Source organism: Liolophura sinensis, chromosome 6 (genome assembly GCF_032854445.1).
Source record: "Liolophura sinensis isolate JHLJ2023 chromosome 6, CUHK_Ljap_v2, whole genome shotgun sequence".
Classification (NCBI taxonomy): domain Eukaryota; kingdom Metazoa; phylum Mollusca; class Polyplacophora; order Chitonida; family Chitonidae; genus Liolophura; species Liolophura sinensis.
Genome location: NC_088300.1, coordinates 27,733,211 through 27,753,747, shown reverse-complemented (window position 1 = coordinate 27,753,747; position 20,537 = coordinate 27,733,211). Strand labels below are relative to the sequence as shown.

The window sequence follows — 20,537 nt, the reverse complement described above, 5'->3', positions numbered from 1 at the left end:
ACACCAGCACTGACAAATTAAACAGATTGGGGCACATGTATGTACAGCAAATCAATATTGAAATGCGAAAGACGACAGGTACCATTTTGACAGATGTTAGGCCTACAACACTAATAATAGATTGCCAGCCAAGTTGTCTTGCACGACATATTTCCGAAATTCCAGTGTCAATGCTCAAGCATTCAAACCATAAGGTATTTTCTCACATACACTCCAAATTATTTTTTGTGAAAATATCATTCATTTTTAAAATAATGTGTGATCTAGGATGAGTTACGCTTCTCAGTGGGATACTTGGGCTTTTAACTACATGTAGGGCAAGTACGTAAAATTAAACTGTAGCTTAATTGTAAGCCACTAATTATTTTTAGCAGAATTACGGTACAGTAGTAGACCACGTGGTTTGAATCGCGGTACGCGCCAAGCCTCGTTGTGATAGTGTTGATGGTTGTCAACTGAGCGATCAACAGAGGGAGGCTGGATTGAAGAGAATCAATGGGAGAAGGACAGAAAACATTTGAAACAGAGAATAATCTAAATAAGCGGACCGAATCTTGGACGGTAGAATGTAGATGGGGACAACTGTAACGAAGATATACAAACATACACGTGTTGAGAACGGCAGATCAGTGCACAAATGTACACATGTGAAATACCGGGCAGCCGCTGGCCATCGGAGCGTGCACACGTTGACGTCGATGACAGCCTTTGAACCTACCGCTGCTCTCACGTAAATGGAACCGGGGAGGGTGATGTACCCGACTTACTCTCTCTTAAACAATGGTGAAGAGATGTTTTCTGTTCAGCGTTGTGTTTATTTCACTCTTTACGGGAATAAACGCAAACTCAACCTCAGGTAAGTTTTCAGTCATAGCGTTGTAGTGGTAGACAGAAAGGTCTTATCAATGGCGATGCGCTGATGACATTCCGTTAAGTGGCATTAGTTATTACCTTGTTACAAGAACAGTCGCGCAACAGATTTAGTTTTATCATCAACAGGATAAGTAATTCAAACTAATTGTGAAACATTCAATCAATCAGAAAGGTTGTTTTTTAATTGTCGTTATTTTCGTGATTTGACTAAACATTGTGAAAAGGAGAGGCAGACTTGTGAGAGATTAATGATTTCCTGAAGTTGTCTTTCAGTATATTTTTATTACACTGTAGACATACATATAACATCTCTAGCTGTTACGTGTTTCCTACCTTGTGAAGTTGTCTTTCAGTATATTTTTATTACACTGTAGACATACATATAACATTTCTAGCTGTTATGTGTTTCCTACCTTGTGCATGTATGGAAGTTCAGTATGCATGTTAAGTGTTGTATTTACCATAAGCATATTTGCTGATACATGTACTCCCAGTTTAGCCTGCCATCATATATTTTTTTTATTTGTGATTTAGATCTGGTTTCAAATGTTGTCCCCTCATTTGTAGGCTGCTTATAAACTAATGTTTAGATATAATCTTCCATAACTTGTATTTAACTTGAACATCTTCTGATCTCTTTAATATACCTGATATATGATAGAAATAAGAAAGCGCTGATACAGATGTAAGTGTGACTTGAGTAGTCAGTTGTGAAGATTAGGAAAGATATGAATATGCGCAAGCTCTGCATTATAACCAGGATTTGGTGATTTGCCACTACCCCACTGTAAGCTGACTGTGAAGGCTATTATTACCCTTGTAAAATCTTGAGTGAAGCACTACAGACTGACATAGTTGTAAATAACCTTCAGATAGATAGACTATAAACAATAGATTTTTTCAATCCATGTCCAAGCGAAATGCATGAAGTATAGACAGCAGTTTATATGTGAAACAGGCCGTGAATTGATACCATAAGCCACTCAGGTTATTTTTATTATTTAAAAACAAGTTGGGAAGTTTTTGGTGGTGTTATTTTATTAATTCAACCTGTTTTCATTTTGGTTTGATTGCTTTGTAAATATAATCTCTATAAAGGAAAGGGCAAATTGAAGCCTAAAAGGTTTGCACATGCACAACTTTTGTGCTTCCTTGTGTATCATAAACACTTTGTGCGGATACTTCCACGCAGATTTACTACTGCTGTCAGTGGATGGAAGTCAAATGTTTGAATCCAACCTTCCCTGTTTCAGCTGCAGCTGTAAGTCAGTTTTGTTAAATATCTGAGTAGTAAGTTAATAGAGCAGATGGAAATTGCGAAAGCACATGTGCCTACTATACATAGACATGCATGCATACAGACTGACAGTTAAGAGCAAGTTGTTTCATGAAGTTTTCATTAAGGGTTGTTTAATCATCTGCTATAATTATGCACATTTCTCCTGATCAGATCCACAGGGTGTAGGTGTAGATAAAGCTAATTAATGAGCTTCAGCCTCTGGCTGCATTTAATTGGATTTTTGCCTCTGTCACAAAATTGGTGATTTGTGGCTGATTGCTGGCAGGCTTCTGCCTGCACACCTAGGCTAGCCCTCTTTGCTAAATGTTGACAGATCACAAGTGGCTCACAAACTCACTTGACAATTGACAAGCCTTAGGCCTTGAGCAGCATATCTAAATTTTAACAGGAGAGCGTTTATTTTTACACTTTGCCTGTGTTTTGGCTGATCAGGACAGAAACTCTTATTGATCACTGAAAAAGGTAAACAAGAAACTGTATGCATTGAAGGAAAAAATAGGTTTCAAATTTTGAAGCCATGATCCCACAGCATGTTGCCAAAAAGTTAAAATCATAAGAATGTGCGAGAAACAGAAAGAACAATATTGAAATGGCTGACAAGTAAATAATTTATGACTTGATTAGATTGTCGGTGTTGACATTCGATTACACATGTCCAGCTTTATGTCGAATGCTTTCAAAGATTTTATTAAGTTTTGTGGAGTATTAATTTCCTTTATTAGTATCATTTATACATATATGTATGTGTATTACTTTGCCATTCAGAGTAAATACACAATCATGTAGATCTAGATATTGAAATATCCTTAAAGTTTCAAAGTGACCGTTGTGCAGTGTGCTAGGCTTCTGTTACCTCTTCAGATACATGTAGTAGCTTCAGTATAGACCAGATTCTTGATTTCTTCATGATTTTCCATTTGTCTGCTTTAGAGTTCGAAGTTATAGTGCTCTATTGGTTTTAGAAATATCTGGTTGGACCTGAGTATTTCCACAGTGTACTATGTTGCTGTATATATTTTTATGGATCTGTTAGTAAGAATCCCCATAGGCCTATTACAGAAGCATGAAAAAATGTGAAGAAATTGCAGGAATTAGTTTCACCCAAGTAAAATGTGTCAGTGCGCTTAACGAAATAGACCATGTGTTATGGTCAAATGTTAGCTTCCTTTTGCGATGTTTTCTTCATTTATTTGTTCGGATTTATACATTATGATTATGGATTGAATAAAATTTTAATTATGTTTGGAGCCATGCTTTCATTTATTATTCGTTTATTTTCGTGTCACGATAGGCTATCGAGTGCTATTTTGAGGATCGTGATGGTAAATGTCAAATACCAGTGGGTACCTTGATTGCCTGTGATAGTGTATGTAGCAAAAATATTTACACCTTGTAAGGTACATGTAGTCTACTATTATGTATTTGACAGCTCGTAGTAATAATTAGACCTACCTGAGGGCAATCAAGCGCTTTGTTAGTCGCCAAAAGGTGAAAATAATAAATGTGGAAGTTATCAGACGGCGGGTATGCCATTTGACCTTGACCCCAGTGCTACAGATACATGCAGGCAGTAAATGCGCTTAAAAATTAGATGATACACTTCTAAAAGTTAAACAGAGTGTACGGAATATGCATGACGATTTATGTGCACACCTGAATTTCTGAAAGCTATAGTGTATATGCGAGATTTCATGCAAACAGTCCTGCAAAATTGAAAGTAGATCTCCAAAGTAGTTTATGTGCTCGACACTCTCCAGCACGTGTTCCTAGTTATCAGAAAATGGAGGTTACAGGAAAGGCTCATGCTCATGTACCACTACCCACAGTCGTGGGGAATGACTGCTGTGATATTTGTATTTGTGACATTCTTTAGTGATTGCCCTGAAGATATAGCAAGGACTAAAAAATGGTTATTTGGGTTATTATACAGAAAGTTCTGCTACTGTACTGGATTAAATCATCCTAATGTATGGTTTTAATTCAACACCGATCGTCAGTTATTTGTGATATGTTAAAGTGTCATCGAGGGTCCAGTTTCCAAGGTGTACATGTATCAGTGATTTCTGAGGAGAAAAGCTAATGCAATGAGAGACAACGATCACGAGAACATCTAGTGTTCAGGAACAGTTTAGATTCATACTATATACTTCCAATAAATAAAGCACAAGTAATAAATTTTTCTCTTTTAATGTAGGCCTACTTTTGGATTTAGCATAACAAGTATTTTGTGTTTTGATCTAAAACTGGCAGTTGTTTGTGTATACAAAAATGTTTCGATATGTAAAAAAAAAAATTGGAAAAGTTAACATAGAATGAAATAATACTGCAACTCCTGCCATCATAACAAAATGAAAAAGTAAAGTTGCAGCACCAGTAGACCTACAGGTTGAGGTTTAATAAATAAATGTAGGACTATAAGCATCATTCAGATTCATAGCTCGTGAGGAGGAGTTGAAATAATTAATTTATTCTAGAATGTTAGGACAAGTCGTAATTCTGGGCAATCGACATGTACATACATGTTCTTGTGGTCCGATATGTAACCACAAGAATCTCTGTGCTGGTGAGTCTATGTAGGCCTACACATGTATGCACATGTATGTCTTTAGATTTTCTTAGCCCCCTTCACTCAGTCAACTTCACATTTTCCAGGTGTATTGCTGGGAACTCAAAATATTGTTGAGTGTTTTCAAAAAACTGTGTACTGCGATTCGCTTGCCCAGTACTCGCTCTCCTGGAAAAGAAGGGAGTACCACACTGCCTCTGAAAATTATTTGTAGCACTGCTTGACCCCTTGGGTTACTGCCCAATTGTTGATCTTCCTAATTGCATGAATGCCAACAAACTTATTATACAAAGTTTTTCATGTTCCATTGAAGAAGTTATCTGTTAACTTGTGAAATGAGCTGTTAATTACGTTCGCTATATGTGATGAACATTTGGATATAATCATGAAAAGATTGTAACAAAAGTTGACAGATTGTACATGTATTTTATGTGTCCTTGCCATATTTGTACTGTTATACAACTGTACAGTGTAATGACCAAAACATGTGTTGTATTACGATATGTTGCCTAGATCTGTTGCCATATACTGCAGTGGTACAAATAAAAAAGATTTTCACGCTCACACCAACCGAACAGATAGAAATGGTAATGGCTTAGTTGGAAAAAACATTCCGGGAAAATGTCTACAATCTTATATTATATCATAATACGATGTTCTGGTGCAATACATTCTCTGTAAAGTCATGTGATAGTGAGCTGGGGCCGGATCCTCCATTACAGAATAGGGGGCCTCCGTGGCTCACATGGCTAGCGCGCTAGCGCAGTGTAATGACCCAGGAGCCTCTCACCAATGCGGCCGCTGTGAGTTCAAGTCCTGCTCATGCTGGCTTTCTCTCCGGCCGTTTGTGGGAAGGTCAGGCAGCAACCTGCAGATGGTCATGGGTTTCCCCCTGGTTTCCTCCCACCATATACGCTGTCGTATAAGTGGAATATTGAGTACGGCGTAAAACACCAATCAAATAAATAAATAAATCCATTATAGAATAACTCATAGGTCCTTTGTGTTTGGAGAAGACCAATGAATCCTACTAGAGAACAACTGGTCATTAGTTACAAGAAAAATAGAAGAAGAGCAATAGATCCATTTCACAGCCCTAGGGCTCTAGTTAAAAGGATGATTTGTCCCCGTAGCTGATTTCAGGAATGTAAAGAAATCAGACCTGTGTGGGAATAAATTATGTTTTTCAACTGTCTAACATTGAATCTTGAGATGCGAAAAGAGGAAATTCAGCATGGACATGCATGCATTTTGAAGCTACATATACAAGATAACTTGTCTTTCCATTTTGTTGTATAAACGGTGTTATATTTGCCTTTGTTGCCAAGGGTCTTTTTATCAGAGATTTGTCTTTCCATTTCTATAGTTATTGATTTGATATTTACGTGCTCATCCACATGTAGATGCATGTGTACATGTCACTCTGACATATATTCCACCACATGCATTTAAGCTCTTGCATTCTGAGCTTTCAGGCAGGATAGACGATACTTTCTGCAGTAATTCTAAGGCAATTTACACATGTAGGTGGTTGATAAGCAGAAAATGTGCAGTTATTATTTGAACGGAAATGTATTGCTATGTAAATGTGTATACTGTCAAGTGATTAATGTTATTGGGAGCACTGTATATTATATATATGCTTACATGATAGTCCCAGACTCAGTGAAATTCAAAGCAGCACTCTTGTTGTTAAAAATAATATTGCCAGATGGAATAGATCAATGTACATGAAATCTGTATCACTATGTATTGCACTCATATTGCAGATATACATGCATATCAGTATTTTTGGTTTTTATAATGATTGAACTTGTGGTTTCCAGTTTATCATGTTTGATTACTTGAAACACAGCAGCAGCTGGGTCAAGATGAGTGTAAATGGACAAGGTCATACAGGCTGTGGGTTCACACATGTAAATTAATCTGCCCTAGCAGTTAAGGTAAGAGTTTGTCTGGCTAAAATAAGTCAACAGCCAAGTTTGCTCAGCTCTGATTTTACAACCGTTCGAACCTTGAAAAATGAAGTAGCCTTTGTCTATGTAATGATTAATAGCCTGGTGGAACTTGTGAAGGGTGAGGTTGTTATTGGGTTCTGGTGTATGATTATTCATACATTTGAGTTGATAAATGTTAGGCAATGTTCACAGTCACCACGGTAACCATAGAGGGAAATTTGCCTCTTAGGACTGGACATGGGCACACATAATCCGGTTTAGCTGTTTGCCCGCTCCACATGTTTGCTTGTGTGGTGTGCCAGGGCCCAATTTAAGGGTTTGCTGTAACTGTTGGGTTTGGATTAACAGAGATAATCTATTGTCACATGTGTGGAATTTTTGAGGGCAGGGTTTTAATACTGGAATGTTAAAGACAAACTGAGGCTCCTGCTCTCTGAGGACTGGGACCGTGCATGTGTCTGGGATAACACAGTGTCATGTTCATCCCCATCTTCCTCGCACTCTGCCTGGGTCAAATCTCAGAAACTCTGGATTCAGATACCTGCACATGCTTAGCAGTCTACTTTTAAATGCACATACTATACTGCTCAACCTAACATCTACTTTCAGTATAACTTCAATTCTCTTCTGAAGTTATCCCATAAGTATACTATAAAAGTGCTGCCTCATTGAAGCATCCTTCAAATCATCATGTACGTGGGCAGGTCAGCCAGCAACCTGCAGATAGTCGTGTTTCCCCCAGGCTCTGCCCGCTTTTCTCCCACAATAATGCTGGCCGCCGTCATATAAATGAAATATTCTTGAGTACGGCGTAATACACCAATCAGATAAATAAATTAAACTGATGAGCATGAGATAGATGCAGGGCAGTGATTAAGTGCTCTTTCCTTGATGCTGGTATATGTATATTTTGCATGACCTGTTCACAGTGCCTGTGTTTCTCTGCCAGCTATTATACCTTACAAACAGCTGTTACTGGCAAGCTCAGACAGAGTATCTGATTTTAATGTACAAAATGGGAATCAATACAGGAGACAAGATATCCTGCGACATCAATAAGGTGTAACTTGACTCTTTGATGATCATCTTGGTCACTGATATTGGCATGCTAGAATCTGTATTACTTTTCATTACTTTTCAAATCAGTATATATAGATAATATATTGTTTTTAAGGTGATCGTGCTTACACCTTTGTGTTCTATCTGTAGGGTGGAGTTTTCCTTGTACAGAGTGAGATCAAGTAAAATTTTATGAATTTCCCATAAAATTACACCACAGGGTGACATTATCCTGTGGCACCTTTGTTAACTTGTCTGATAGTTTGCTTTTATTGGTTTTGTCATACCAGTTGTCATTCACGAATATGATTAGCATATGAGGATATGATGAGTTGGTACATTACACATTGTGAAGATTGTGAAGTTTAAAGTTTATCATTAAAATGATTTACTGATTGTGAAATCAGTAGTGTTATTGATCCTAAACAATACAATATGGAAGAGGTAAGTCAAGTTGCATGGAAAAAAATAAAAATCCTCAACCTCTGCTGTTTGCGTTTTTCATTTTTTTTGTGATGATGTTTAGATGGACTCTGACGCACTGTTTTTTGCCAGTCAGAGACTGCTATTTCAACCTTTGCTGCTGTTCCATTATTCTCACTGGACTGACAGAGTGATCATGTAGATCTCTGCCTTCAGCTGCTGGTAAGAATATATGTCCACATACAGAATTAGCTACACAGGGACAGGGTTGAAGGACAGTGTTGCTGATTTTCGATATTTGCTCAGATTAGTCTTATGTGTTAAGCTTATCGATAGATAATCTGTTCATATCAGCCCGTGTAAAGAGTAATCATGTTTGATTTATTATCATTTGGGGCCATATCCAGATCTACAGTATTCCTTAGGTGAAGTGAAAATCAAACCAAATACTGGGGGTTTATTCTCCTCTGAAACTCACAGATTATTTGTCTAAACACATGTACAATATGGCACTTTTCTCATTTATCTTGAGTATGACTTTATACAGTAGTACATTATACTTGTCAGGTACGCATTGCATATTGGGTACATGTACAGTTAAAATATTGCTTATGTCAGTGGTATTCATTTATTTATGTGACTAATACAAGTAAGGTTTACGCCAGTTTGTACTAAAAAATATTTCTCTTTAATATACATGTATGACAGTAGTCCAGGTAATACCTGGAGGAAACCGGGCTAAACCATTGCCCTTCACTAGGTACAAGTGTACCTACTACACTAGCAAACCTACTGATTTTAAGGTTCAGGTGAACCAGCCAGTAGCTGGATTCAAGCATATGACCTCAATGGTCAAACACCATTCGGCTGAGGTGAGAAAGATGCTTTCAAAGACAAATGAAACTGCAGGTCATGGGTAAATCATCAATGACTAACCATTGAAATGCAATCAATACAGCTTCACCTGGAGACGACCTACATTTACACATTTAACAACGTCTTCCTGATTGTGAAAGACAATCAGGTTAGCAACAGCAAATCAATATTTATAAATTATATGAGGTTGCATTGTTTTGTAAGGAAATTTGTGACAGGTAAATTACAGTGTATCACTGTGAAGCCTGTGAAGCAAGATCAATGCTATACAATGGTAATGGGTTAGGTGATTCACTGAAAGCATTTCTAAGCATTAGTGTATGGCTCTGTAGGTGTGGAGTGATTACCTGCTTGGTGCGGGTAATGAGTATGTACATGTATTACAGTCCCGGCTAACTAACTACCTGACTGACAACATGGCCCTATCCCTCAACCCCACTGACTGCCCAGCTAAAGCCACAATCGTTTACACATACAAGCTCACCTGTTTTTATTGCCCGATGTAATATTTGTTTTAGGGGAGAAACTTAACTTTTTATCGAGCTATTGCTGGGTTCTGTTTAAACACAGAGTTTGTCACGAACAGGCGGTATCACAGCTCAATTAGACTGAAACGGAACAGAAGGAAATGAAAGAATATATTGGTTTGTAGCAGCTGTGAATTACGTCATTGTTGAAGACATGTACTGCTTACGTGTGTTCTTTTGTGTTTTTTTTCCTGTGGTGATCACTAATTATCAGATACTTGACAAGTGTTTTTTTTTGTTATTTTCAGTGATTTTTTTTCCTTTTCAGTAGTGGAGCATTAATTGTCATGTTTAATGTGGTCATTTCAGTGGTATTTACTGAAGGTATGTTGTCTTGAATTGGTGCAGAAAAAATGTATGATATTTAGGGGTTTATATATATATATATATATATATATATATATATGTATATATATATTTACCTACATAAATGTGTGCAAACCGGAAAACACTGGGACTTGACCATACATGTATCAATTACGCTACATGTAAGTACATGTATTTATTAGTGAGGGTCGTCTTATTTTGATGACAGCGATCGTATTGACATGATAGAGAATGTTCTGTTATTTACCTGTTGAGACAGGAAAATAAATGGTCTTTGAATAAATGAAAACCTTATTTACAGAGGGTCACTCAATCAAATTTACAATTTATTTTTTGTTGAGGTCCTGTAAACCATAAATAACATGACAAAGTATTGACAGAATATCCTGATAATACATGTGTATACATTGGGAATAGTGACACTTCCAAATTTACACTAACATTGCATACATGTAAGTCATGGATATAAAAAAAGATTAGAAAATTATTGTGACACTTGAAAGCAATGTGTATTTGAAGAAGTATGGGCTTGGAATCCCTGGACAAAGTTTGCAGTCAGTTGTTTGAGATGTTGGGGTATCTCAGGATGACAGGTAATGTTGGCTCCATTGTGCAGGTAAAGCTGCTCCTGTATTGCGCTTGTGACAGAGGAAATCTCATTCTTATAAACACCTCGACTTGGCTGTTGTGTTGCAGCCCAAGGATCATCTTAAGTGAGCCGCAGTCTTTGCGCTCCTCAACAACAGCTAGGCTTGGAAAAATGCGAAATGCTCTGTTAATATTCTCATTGGATTCAAATGGTCAATATGTAAGCTGAGTGTTGGATGTGCTGTATTTGAGGAGGAAGTGCGGTGTGTGGTGCCAGCAAAACACAAGATTGTCTTCAACCAGGTCTCTTTGTTTACTCGGGCCAACTGGCAGGCGAAAAAAATTGACATTTTCAACTAGGCTAGACTGAGGCAAGCTTTACAGGTAGAGTTGCCGTGATGCAAGTCTGTCGCTGTCAGGTCTGCTCTGATCTTAACTTACTTCTGTAAGGTTTACCCAGTATCCTGCTCTGGGGTGACTTGCGATACATCCACAGTAGTCTAGTTGTTGTCAGGTCTACAGCACGACCCGCATACACTGTGCATGCAATGACATCTGCATGCATATATATGGTGGTAAAGCACTATGATTTCTGTATGGTTTTGTTGAAGATGCTACATACTGTATGATTAAAATTTTATTAGAATGTACATACTTGTACATTTTCTCTTTTAGTACAGTTGTGAAATCAAAACTTTGGAATGTCATTGAACTCTCCAAGTCACATGATCAAGACTTTAAATTTATATTGGGCCTGGTGGCCATCTGCTGAACTTCACAAAAATTGTATTAGCCTATCAGCAGGTGGCTGACTGGAAGGAAGTCTGTCACTTTTGATGCTAAAGCTTTGTCTTCAAGGGTAACATCAGTTCTGCTGTACGTGGGAAGGTCTTCCAGCAATGTGTACATGGTCATGAGTTTCCCTAAGGTTCTGTCTGGTTTCATCCCACCATAATGCTGGGCGCTGTTGTAGAAGTGAAATATTCTTGAGTACGGCGTAAAATGTCAATCAAATAAATAAACAACATCAGCTGAATATCAGGACACAATAATCAAAGCTATCTAATGTGAGAAACATTTAACAACCATAGATGTATGGTGTAAAAAAAAACATTCGTTGGGTGGTCTGAAGTGGTTTTACATTTAACACATATGAAGGAATATCTTGTCCGTTTTATCTGCCCTAGGGCTGACATTTTCACGAGTGTTTACGTCTCACAGGACATTGTCAGGTTAACCGTAAGTGGGATATACCTGTGTGCCTGCATGAAGATCAATACCATCTTTTGTGTATATCCCTTCTCTGTGGCTATAGTTAAGGCAGGATTGATTTTATTTATATGTAAATTATTTCTCAGATACCAGAAAAGACATTGGCTTTGTGTGAACATGTTGTGAACAAGAGACCTAGGATAGGCGGATCAATTCTCACTGGAGGTGGTTATATGTTTATGAAGTAGGACAGCTACTGTATGCATGTATTTTGGGTGAGCTCCTTCCAAGTGTGATTTTGATCCGGAGTGTTTGTATCTATGGTGCAGGAATTCAAGTTAACTTTCATTCCTGTAGTGTACATGTTGATGGAGCTGTACATGTTTAAGCTACAGGTATATCAGTGAACTGTATATTAGAAATCTGCCTTTTAAAAAGAGTCATCGCTTGCAAGCGAATTCTAACAGGCACAGTACACAGGAGTTTGCTCAAGCTCAAACTTAAAATTTATAATTAGCAATGACAATCAGTAATTGTCTTGCTTTAATTGAAAATCATGGGTATCTGCGAGTTTTTAATGTTAACATTAAACACATAATAATGCCTTGGTTGAGTTTATAGTTTTTGAAATTAATCGTTTTAAAGCTAGGTAATTGGATTTTTTTTATATCATTGAATAGTTTTATTTTTTGCGTCATTTGAATCATCTTTGTTTAACTTTTTCTTGGATATATTATTATATTTACCGGTACAATTTATAACATCATACAGAAGTTTAATGGCTGTCACTGTACAGTGTGTGGCTGTACATATGATCCAGGAATGAGGGGGGAAAAAGGACTTGTAAGGCCTTCGATAAACTGTTTGTTAAGAAGACCTTTTTTTTTTGCCTTTGTTAACTAATGGATTCAACAAGTTTAACAAGTAAATATTTAGATACTTGTCGTTGTTAAAAAGGATTTTGTGGGACAATTTGCTCATTGACTTAATGAATACTGGTTTAAATGGTTTAAACTAATCACATTCCACTGGTAACTTAAAAATGTACAGATAGTGCAGCTAAGTGTGCGTGTAGTATAAATACAGATTAGTTTGGGAACTCAGTGACATTAGCTTCTGTAGAAAACCACTCTGCTACTTATATGTGCCTAAAACGTAACTCAGTTGCCCCCAGGGTTGTGGCCTTATTCGACTCATAAGCTCTACCAAGAGTCAATTATCAACAGAACGTTTCTGTACTACCTATCAGGCTGCAGATCATTGGAATTACTATACAAGTTAAGCTCAAAAGTATTAACAAAGATGATAGATGCGTGTGTGGATAGATTTGCAGGGAAGGTTATCTAATGAGCAAGATTTACAGTAGATATAGACAGGTACATGAACCTGAAGCTTTTTCAGTAGCACCTGTACAGGTAGTGGAATTTCAGTTGCATTTGTGGTGTTTGTAGTTGGATGGTGAATACATGTACATTAATTATTGCATTGTCAAGAGTCTTTTCTTACTCGTTATCAAATCTATAGAGCCATAAAGAGGAAAAAGTACCTGTAATTAGCACAACAAACATAAAAGAGATGGTATCTGTAATCTATTGTATTAATTACCATGTAGTTGCGGGTGTTTGATGAAATATTTTTATGTATGGTAGACAGTTTGGTTCAGTATGAGTTATGAGCTGAAGATAGGGCTTATACAGTTGGGTAAGCTTGTCCACAACAGGATATTTTCTCCGTTAAACAATGAGATGAGGCATGGAGAAGAAAAACAGGCGTGGGAATACTGACATTGAACAATCCGGTTGACTCAGTAGAGTATGTTGCCCGAGGAGTTATGATCTTGTTCTCTGTTGTTTGTGTTGCTGACAAAGTGATAGTGACCAACAACATTGATTACACCTCTGCTTTTTTGTCAGTGCTATTGTTTTTGTTGTTTTGTTGGTTTTTATTTTGATGGAAATTAATGTGATAGGAATTTCCATACATATGTCATGTGGGTACAACATACTTTTTGCATGGAAGGAATACCTGTTCAGTTAGACTGTTGACAGTACTGTAAATTAGTGTACGCAAGTTATAGGAGCTGTATATGCTGAATGTAAAACTTCATATATGTGGTAATTAAAGATTCCATTAAAATATAAATTGAAATTAATAGTGCATAATTTCAGGCAGATCTGTTATGCATATATTGTGTGGGTTGGAACTTCTGATGGCAATTCAGTTTATTAAACAGAATGAATAATAGGTATAAGTAAATTTAATTTAAGGAATGTCAGCTTTAGATGGCTGCATTTGTTACATGTAAGTGGAAATTCAAAATTATTGAGTAACAGGTTTTTCAGAGTGGTAATCTACAATGGCATTCTAATTGGACACCTTAGTCAAGTTGAATTGAACTGCAAACAGTGTTTATGTTTTCTTCAGTATATATGATAACCAAGCAATATTAAAAATCTGTAACCAAAATACAAAAGCAAAGTAAGCGTTAATAAGATGCAGAGATCATTATGAAGTACATGGACATTCGTGTGTAAGACTTGTTTATGTACGGGTGCATTGAACATGTCAGTAAATGTATATTTATCATTGTACCACATACTTCTTTTTCTCAACTGTAGGCCTAGAATTTTTTCAGATATATGTGCTGTGCCTGTTATTTTTTATCTGTTGTATCAAATTTTTAAGGTCAAAGCTACAAATCACAATAGGAGGAAAAGTATGAAGATTGATAGATGTATTGTCGGAGGAATTTTTTTTTTTTTTTATCCACTTGACTGGAAAAATAACTGTTTGTTGAAAGCCAATAGCATCTTTGTTATGGTATACTTGTTTGTCATTACACATACCTGGATAAATCAGGTAAGACAGATTAGATAAGGATGTGTCACTAATCACTGACTGTACAAGAGAAATGTTTGTTTTGATATATTTGCACTCTCACCTCTGCTCTTGTCATGTTCAGTCATTTTCCCCAGGTGCAGTCTGTGTTGTATTAACATGTTTGTAAAAGCATGATCTATACTGTGTTTGCTTGTGTGTGTATTTCTTTGTTGTCTTTATTGTGCATACCCTACCCTTTTTCTCTCTTTAATAAGGGGTGCTTTAATAGTGGGTATCATTAGGAATTTGGTTTGTGTTTATGTTCAGAAAAACTCAACGTTACATGATGACATTAACTTTTTGTATACATACAACAGTGTTCTCACTGGTCAAATGATGTAGGCTTTCTAAGTTCAGACTGGTACCACTTGGCATTTTAAGGTTCTGTTTTCAAATTGGTGATGCAGCCTTGTTGCAGGTTGAGGCTCAGGCATTAAGTTTAATATCCAATTTACTTTTGCCCACATACTTTCCTCCACCCTTCAATATGGCCACCACCAACGTTTTATCGAGTGGCGCTCCGCCATGCCTCTCGGAACGTTTGCCATCCCTCTGTGAAACCGCAGTGCCTAGCGCCATGCCTAAAAATGTCCTTTGTAAAGTATTTTTTTCTGTATTTTTAATTTTCTGTCGAATAAAACAACACCCTGCACAATAATTCCATTGGCATATGATCTCATATATACCTGGAGTTATTTTTTGCCTCCAATTCCCGAGAGTTACTTCCAAATCGGAAACCCGTTAGTTAAGACATCTTTAGTGTCTGAGGCATGGTTTCCGAAGTTCTGGAGTCAGCTTGCAGCGCAATGTCTGCGGAAATGCTCAAATTTTGTGACCTTGCCAAGCCATTGCTCACTAAATCATAAATTAGGCGTGTAGTGCCTAGAATGTCAATGCAGTGAGTTGACACAGTAGCATGCCGAGTTCAGCTCGGCCATCTAGGAAGAGTCAATCCATCCTAGAACAAGGCAGGATGATCTCCCCATATAAAATTTCAGTTTAACCTCCAAAGGCAATATTTTAGCCTTTTAATTGGCTCGGAAAGCAGGTGTTTTCAGGCGAAAGTTTGTCAAATATGCCAGTGCGCTGACTTTTAGTGCAGCTTACTATTGAGTTCCAGATTACTGTTAAACCTTACACGATTTTGATGTAGGAAATTCTTTTCAGTATAGCCACAGTGCATGACCCCTGATGAGCTGTTTGCTTTCTGTGAGGGAAATTTTTGCTGCTTTAGAGGGATTGCAAACCTGATTTACTCTAAAAAGTAATTGATCCTGTTTCCTTTCAGCTGAAGAAAGTTGAACACAGAAGGTAGTGAAAATAGATCTTGGAAGGCTGGAGTGATAATATATGAAAGATTTTGTTGTCACAGCAAGTACTGAAATCGTGGGCTGCCAAAATCAGTTTCAATTAACATTTTATTTGTCCTGTAAGATATTTGATATACTGATTGTTGTTTTACACCACAGTCGTGATTATTTCACTCATATGACGGTATGTCAGTATTGTCAGGTGGGTGGAGGTAACCGCCGGAAGAAACCGGGGTAAACCACCTATCATTGGCAAGTCACTGATAACTTCCCCACTCATCTTACAGCAGCCCCGTTTGCACAGTTCTACAAGCGTCATCATCCACTTCGCCACCAAACCCCATGAAATTAAGCACTAAAATGCCTGCAGTGGAATGAGAAAAATTCCCTTCTGTGGTGACCCCGGAATTATGGTCAGATGTCATATCTTTCGAATTGGATACAGCAGCAAGCCTTGCGATTAAGGATCCCGTATGACCATGTTTTACTATATTACTATATTTTAGGCCACTTAATTTATCCTGATGTTAGATGTAAAACTACCCTTTTGATGCGACGAAAGCATTTCTGGCAATGCAAATTTTCCTCAGAAGCCCGGCTCATTTGGCTGGGATGCTCTTTCCCCCATGCCTTCACCAAATCCTAGCTAGGGGTCTGAACACTGTCCAAAGATTTTAAGTAAATAACTTATGGAGGGTTTGTGATAATATTTACTTACATATATGAAAACTTGTTCTTCTTGAAAGCATTTGACCACATCTGAATCTGTCCTAGTGGCTTACCGGTTGTGAACTTTGAAGTATTAGCTGTTCATTCACCTGTTCATTTGTTTGATTTTTTTCTTTGTTATTGAAGTATGAATAGATTTTAATTTGATGTAATTTGATGTATTTTGATCCTAACTACTAACCTTTCCAATCTTTTTATGATTTATTGAATTCTTTCTGTACATTGTGTTGTGCTACACATGCCTTCCCGTGTGCTAACCTTGTTTGTTACTCATACTACATGATTGTGGTTGTTTTTTCTGCTACTAACAGATAACTCCTCCTCTTCTGAGTACTCGGGTGTAGTGGACCTGTTTTTCCTCCCATCTCTTCAGCCCTCTCTCCCAACTGTCCAGCCTGTACCCTCCCCGCAGGTTTCTGATCCCACAGAACATAGTGTTACCCAGCCACCAAACATCACCCCTCATCGGACAGATCTGTACTCATCATCAGAGATAAAAGATGGCATCAGCAACACAGGCTCATTTAGTACAACGCCATCAAGTTCAACAACAGCAGGAAGTCAGCTTGGATTTGGGTGGACTTTATTCAACATGCTTCGCCTTACCAAAACCAATCAGCCGGAGACGTCAAAGCCCGTATCTGAAGTTCAATTTACACCCTCCATAAGACAGACAGAGACAGCCTGGCAACATTTCTCCACCATTCATCCCTCACACCAGGACAGTGGTATCAATCCAAGCTCAAAGCAAACAGCGACCAGTTTTTACACCGATAATTATATATTTTCTCTTTTCCAAAATATTTTATTGGGTTCTACACAATTATTAACTCCTAGTGCTTCCACCCGTTTAATGTCGACTTCCAATGCGGATGTGTCGGCTATTGTTACAAGTCCAGTGATAATGCCTTCCCAAACCAGCATAACCCTAAGCTCTGCAGAAATAGACTTTCCGACTTCAAAAGTGTCCCCAATCATTGAAGCAGCAACTGAGACTGCTAAAACCTTACCCGCCTCATTGTCTGTTAGCTTTGTTTTGACCACACCTATAGCAGAATTCATGGTCCATTCCATAACACCATCTTTGCCAAGCTCTACTGTGGATGACATCAGACATATGAACACAGAAGACCCTGAAGCAATCGAGAGCATGAGCACCAGGCTAATCACTGAATCTACCATGGGGGTGGACGCTGAACTGTTAGGAAGTATGAACACTGAAGCTATGGAATTTATAGGAACAGGCACTGAGGCTATCAGCAGTACAAACACTGAAAGTATGAACATCAGATCCAGGATAGTTATAGGCACTATGAAGTCAGACATTGGTGTAAGCAGTGGAAGTACAAAGGAGGAATACTTCACTGGTGTGAACACAGGTCCCATGAAAAGTGAATTTAATCTTCAATCTGTCCATAACATGAACACTGAATCAGTCAAACCTTCATACTTTGGATCTGTCGAGATAACAAGCACAGAACATGTTACCCACTTGAACACTCAATCTGTTCGAGGTCAGAATTTCGATAGAGGATTATCTACACAAGGGACTAGTACTTCTAAAGAGCCGTCCTTCCTTAGATCTGACGGCATTACAAGCACAGGACCTGTTACTGACTTGAACACTCCATCTGTTCATGTTGAAAATGTTGAAAGCGGATTAGCTACACTAATGACAACTAGTTCTGAAAAACCTTCCTTCTTAACATCTGCCCAGATTACAGAATCTGTTGTCAGGTTGAACACTCAATCTGTTCAAGTTCAGAATTTCGAAAGTGGATTATCTACACCAGTGACAAGTACTTCTAAAGAGCCTTCCTTCCTTAGATCTGTTGACATTACAAGCACAGAACCTGTTACCAGATTGAACACTCAATCTGTTCAAAAGTTTGGAAACGGATTATCTGCATTGGTGACAAGTAGTTCTGCGGAAGACTCACTAGTCAAAGACAGTAGGCTGGGTGTCTGGTTGACCCCTCCTGTGAGTGAGGCTACTCCAGTGATCCAGGATATAACCTCCAATGTGCCATCATCAGTTCTAATATCCACCCAGGCTACACCGAGAGACACAGAGGATATGGGGACCATTCAACAGTCTACAGACTGGGATGGCAACTTTACTATGACATTACAATACCAGTAAGTTTTCATATGGACCTATTTCATTATCTCTGTTTTCAAGACATGTTGCTCACTGCCTTTCCATCAGGTACCTGGTGAAGCTATTAGTTTCCAGTCTGCCATTCCCTGGCTCTCCACCCATAAGCCTATTTGAGGTTAAGTAAAACAGTTTTTAGGATCGCATTAACTACAAAAATATTAAATACCACAATATAAGTTTGATTTTGATTAGGATTTTTATATCCATGAGATTATTTTTACCATCCATAAATTTGTCTTGCCCTCTAATGAAATATCCTTGAGTCAGGTACCAATCCCTGAAATAAATAACCTTGTGAGACATTTGATTTAGTTGTTGCAATATCTTCCAGATACATCAATATCTTATTGCTGTCAGTTTAACCCAACACAGAATATGTCTGTGCAAATAGTTATTGTGCTGGCCATGTTATGTGCATATATAAAGTTTTAATCATTGTTTTAAACAGGTCATCCAGGAAGTCCCCAGACATTTCACATAGCCAGTCATTGTACTCGCATCAAGATGCGTTGCCTTCGTCCAAAATGTTTGAAGACTCTGTTTTGCATTCTGTCAGTAGCAGCCACTCTTCACTGTCTTCATCAGTAACAATGGATTTCATGGATCTTCAGCCCAGCCCTTCCACTATGCAAGGGATAGGATCTACAGATGTATTTGTGCAGCTCTCCAGTGGCTTATTGTACATGACCAACAGTGTACCAACATCCCTGCTGCCAATAACAGACCTATCACATACCCTCAGTGTTCTGGGTGAACATCAAGCAGACTTTTCCAGTACATCTAACACGTCGATCACATCGCTGTCCTCAGTAGTTCATGATAACATATTCACAAGGGGAGGACAGGACACAGCATATCTGACTGGTCTGAGCGCAGCTGAAGCGTCTGAAGAATACTCCGATGTTATCCACAATGGATCCTATTCTACTCCCGAGACAATGTTGTCCAACATTTCATGGTCACCCCCATCTACCCCTTTACCTGTAGCAATAGATAGTGCTTTGGGAGTAAGTCGATCTGCTGTATTAGATCAAACCCCTCCACCCCCACTGGTGTCCCAACTAGTGTCCTCCCATGGTGCTTTGGTGTCCACGTCATCTGGTGAGTGGTTAAGCAAGCATTCAGGTGTCCTGGAATCCCTGATAGTTACAACACACTACGATTATTCAGCAGAGTATACTAACCCTGATTCACTTAACACTAACCCTACTCCCTGGATGAATTCTCCTCTAACATCTAACAATAATATGCGTGCTGACAATAATAATACTGTCTACAGTAGTCTCCAGCTTGTTAGTACATTTCCCTTTCATTTGCGCGCTCAAACTTCAGGTGCTAATGTTGATTTTGGTTTTGCAGACGTGTTGTCACAGAGTGATGTTTTCCCGGGTGGAGTCTCTGGTGTGTCTCTGGCCAGTGATGAGCACCAGTTACTGCACACATCGGCACCAATGTTTCCTACGACGGCAATTGAGTCTCAACAAGACGTGAAGACGACATCAGTGTTTTCTGATGACACTGTGGAGAGCACTGATCAGAAGAGTGGTTCTTTGGATATAACGCGAACAACAAGATTTGAAACGACCAGTGCCTTTGAGTTTCTTCCGTCCAGTATGTTTGACGGTGCTTCGATAAATGTTACATCTGACGTTGCTTTCAAGTCCACCTCAGTGCCAGTTTTTATTGATTATTCCACCATTTATGCCGACACCAGTTATGGTGTCATCTTCTCTTAACGCGTCAGTTTT

General features: G+C 38.2%; 1 protein-coding gene across 2 annotated transcripts; it reads left to right on the top strand.

The window, feature by feature from the left end:
• Positions 1-461: 461 nt before the first annotated feature.
• On the top strand, positions 462-20,525 carry LOC135467798 (mucin-16-like). 2 transcript variants are annotated; one of them, XM_064745653.1, is made up of 4 exons: positions 462-856; positions 16,940-18,767; positions 19,238-19,890; positions 20,149-20,525. In XM_064745653.1, exons 1-4 carry the CDS (start codon positions 781-783, stop codon positions 20,523-20,525), a joined length of 2,934 nt encoding a protein of 977 aa, XP_064601723.1. In that variant the 5' UTR covers positions 462-780. The 2 variants fall into 2 exon arrangements, 1 of the variants encoding a protein (XP_064601723.1); XR_010444191.1 differs by lacking the exons at positions 16,940-18,767; positions 19,238-19,890 and having other exon boundaries at positions 20,149-20,279.
• Positions 20,526-20,537: the final 12 nt, after the last annotated feature.